Source organism: Rhinopithecus bieti, unplaced genomic scaffold (assembly GCF_001698545.2).
Source record: "Rhinopithecus bieti isolate Rb0 unplaced genomic scaffold, ASM169854v2 scaffold_66760, whole genome shotgun sequence".
NCBI lineage: Eukaryota > Metazoa > Chordata > Mammalia > Primates > Cercopithecidae > Rhinopithecus > Rhinopithecus bieti.
The window spans coordinates 22,474-24,944 of NW_016825062.1; the positions used below are offsets into that span (position 1 = coordinate 22,474).

At 35.9% G+C, this 2,471-nt stretch overlaps 1 protein-coding gene across 1 annotated transcript in view; it reads left to right on the forward strand.

Annotated features, from left to right (window-relative positions):
• TBX22 (T-box transcription factor 22) overlaps positions 1 to 2,225 on the forward strand; it is an 11,031-nt gene extending 8,806 nt beyond the window's left edge. Inside the window, exon 7 of the mRNA XM_017862776.1 lies at positions 1,302 to 2,225. Within this exon, the coding sequence (XP_017718265.1) occupies positions 1,302 to 1,965 (664 nt within the window). The 3' untranslated portion in view covers positions 1,966 to 2,225. The remainder of the gene's footprint in view (positions 1 to 1,301) is intronic.
• Positions 2,226 to 2,471: the final 246 nt, after the last annotated feature.

Here is a 2,471-nt window from a genome sequence, read left to right on the forward strand (position 1 = left end):
ATTATAAAAGATATTTGCAATCTTGTTGATGAAGGTTTAGGATATGTCTACATACACAAAATAGTTAAGAAAACAGCAACACTAAAAAAAGAAACAACTTGGTCAAATCCAACCAATAACCAATTGTTTGAATTCAGACATTTACAAAAATAAGGTTTAGAGTTTCCTGGACCTTGTAATTATCCCTAGTTTTAGTAGATGCTAGGCAAACATAAAAGATCACCAAACATCATTGATATGAATACTTACATTCATCTTTATGTTTCTTAACTTGCAAAATTGTTTGCAACTCTTAAGATACAATGCAGTATGGAAATTGCCCCATTCATTGTTTTGTATAAGAAAAAAAGCTAAGGCTTTTAAACACATTGCTTTCATTTATACAAGACTATTTTCATGTACACTGATTTTAAAACAGTGGTCAGAGGAATTTTAAATCAATATAACTTTGGTCAGAGGAATTTTTAAAATCAGTATACCTTGGGTCAGAAGAATTTTAAAAATCAGTGTACATGAAATCTATGCATTCTATCTATAAATTAAATCTACATAATCCAAAACAACCAATCAATTTGTTCATCTTAAGTACTTATTTTAGTAATTGTTTAAGATTACTAAAATTATTTATTATGTAAATATTTTAATTTTAAAATAATAAAACTAGTTTGTGTTTGTAAGATATAATTGACTCCGAGTCATAATTGGATTTCTTTGTAATTCTTTGGACAAATGTGATTCAAGTGCCTAGCACAATATTTGAGCAAATGAATGCTTAATACATGATATATGGTAGTAGTGCTAAAAGTAATAGTGGTAATAGTATAGATCAGTGGTCCCCAACCTTTTGGTACCAGGGGCCAAGACAATTTTCCACGAACAGTGGGGGTTGGGAGGCGATGGTTTCAGAATGAAACTGTTCCACCTCAGATCATCAGGCATTAGATTATCATTAAAGAGCACTCAACCTAGATCCCTCACATGCACAGTTCACAATAGAGTGTGTGCTCCTATGAGAATCTAATGCTGCCACTGATCTGACAGGAGGCAGAGCTCAGGCAGTAAGGTAATGCTCACTGGCCTGCTGATCATCTCATGCTGTCCAGCCAGATTCATAACCGGCCACAGACCTATTCCAGTGGGTAGCCCAGGTGTTAGGGATACCTGGTATAGATACTATATTGAACTTTGGTCAGAGGAATGAGCAGGTCCTGTCTCAAAGAAGCTAAAAGAACTGTGAACTCACAAGGAAAGTTAATCTAAGGATGAAGCAGGGATAGTGATGGGTATGATTACTAATATAGCAGGAACATCAAACGTCAAGTTCATTATTCATTGACTGAATTGTCATTCACAGGTGGAAGCAGTGGCTCATCTCCAGTGACCTCTAGTGGAGGGGCCCCCTCTCCTTTGAACTTACTTTCTCCACCTTGCTTTTCACCTATGTTTCATTTACCTACGAGCTCCCTTGGAATGCCCTGTCCAGAGGCATACCTGCACAATGTCAACCTGCCTCTTTGCTGCAAGATTTGTCCAACTAATTTTTGGCAACATCAACCTCTTGTTTTACCGGCTCCTGAAAGACTAGCAAGCAGCAACAGTTCTCAGTCTTTAGCCCCACTCACGATGGAAGTGCCTATGTTATCTTCCCTGGGAGTCACCAATTCAAAAAGTGGTTCATCTGAAGACTCCGGTGATCAGTATCTACAAGCACCTGATTCTTCCAGTAAAATGTTGTATGGATTACAGGCACCTGGAAATATTTTGCTGCCAAACTCCATCACCCAAGAAGCACTTAGTTGCTCCTTTCATCCTTCCTATGGCTTTTATAGATACAATTTCTCTATGCCGTCTAGACTGATAAATGGTTCCAACCATCTTAAAGTGAATGATGACAGTCAAGTTTCTTTTAGAGAAGGCAAATGTAATCATGTTCATGGGTATCCAGCAATTAACCATTACCTTTAGTAAAACAATAGCATTTCTAGAACAATTACATGTAAACGAATATTTTCTTTATTTGTAGCCAAAGAAATTTCAACAGTTGTTGGTCTTGAAAAGCATCATTACAATACAGTATTTCTTTGTTATGCATTTAAACATTTAAAGTGCCTTATCAAATAATATTCACGAAGAGCTGTTTATAATGTCAAGTGCAACGTATAGGAATCTCTGATTACAGTGGCCTTGAGCTTCAAAATGAGCTATGCAATAAATATTATTTGATGATACTCCACCAGTGCAAATTGATGCTAAGTGATGGGATTTTCAATTATAGTGAAGCTAGTTCACCACGATAACTGCATTTTACACATTGACAATGACAAAAAGAAGATGGATGTAACTCTCATGCAAGCAGTGAAGCAATTTCAGTTTTAACAATGAAGATTGGCTTTAGTGTCATTATCTAGTAGTTGTAGAAAAAAATTTAATTATTTGTTTGCCTTATGCCTTTATACTTTGCTGTTGAAGAA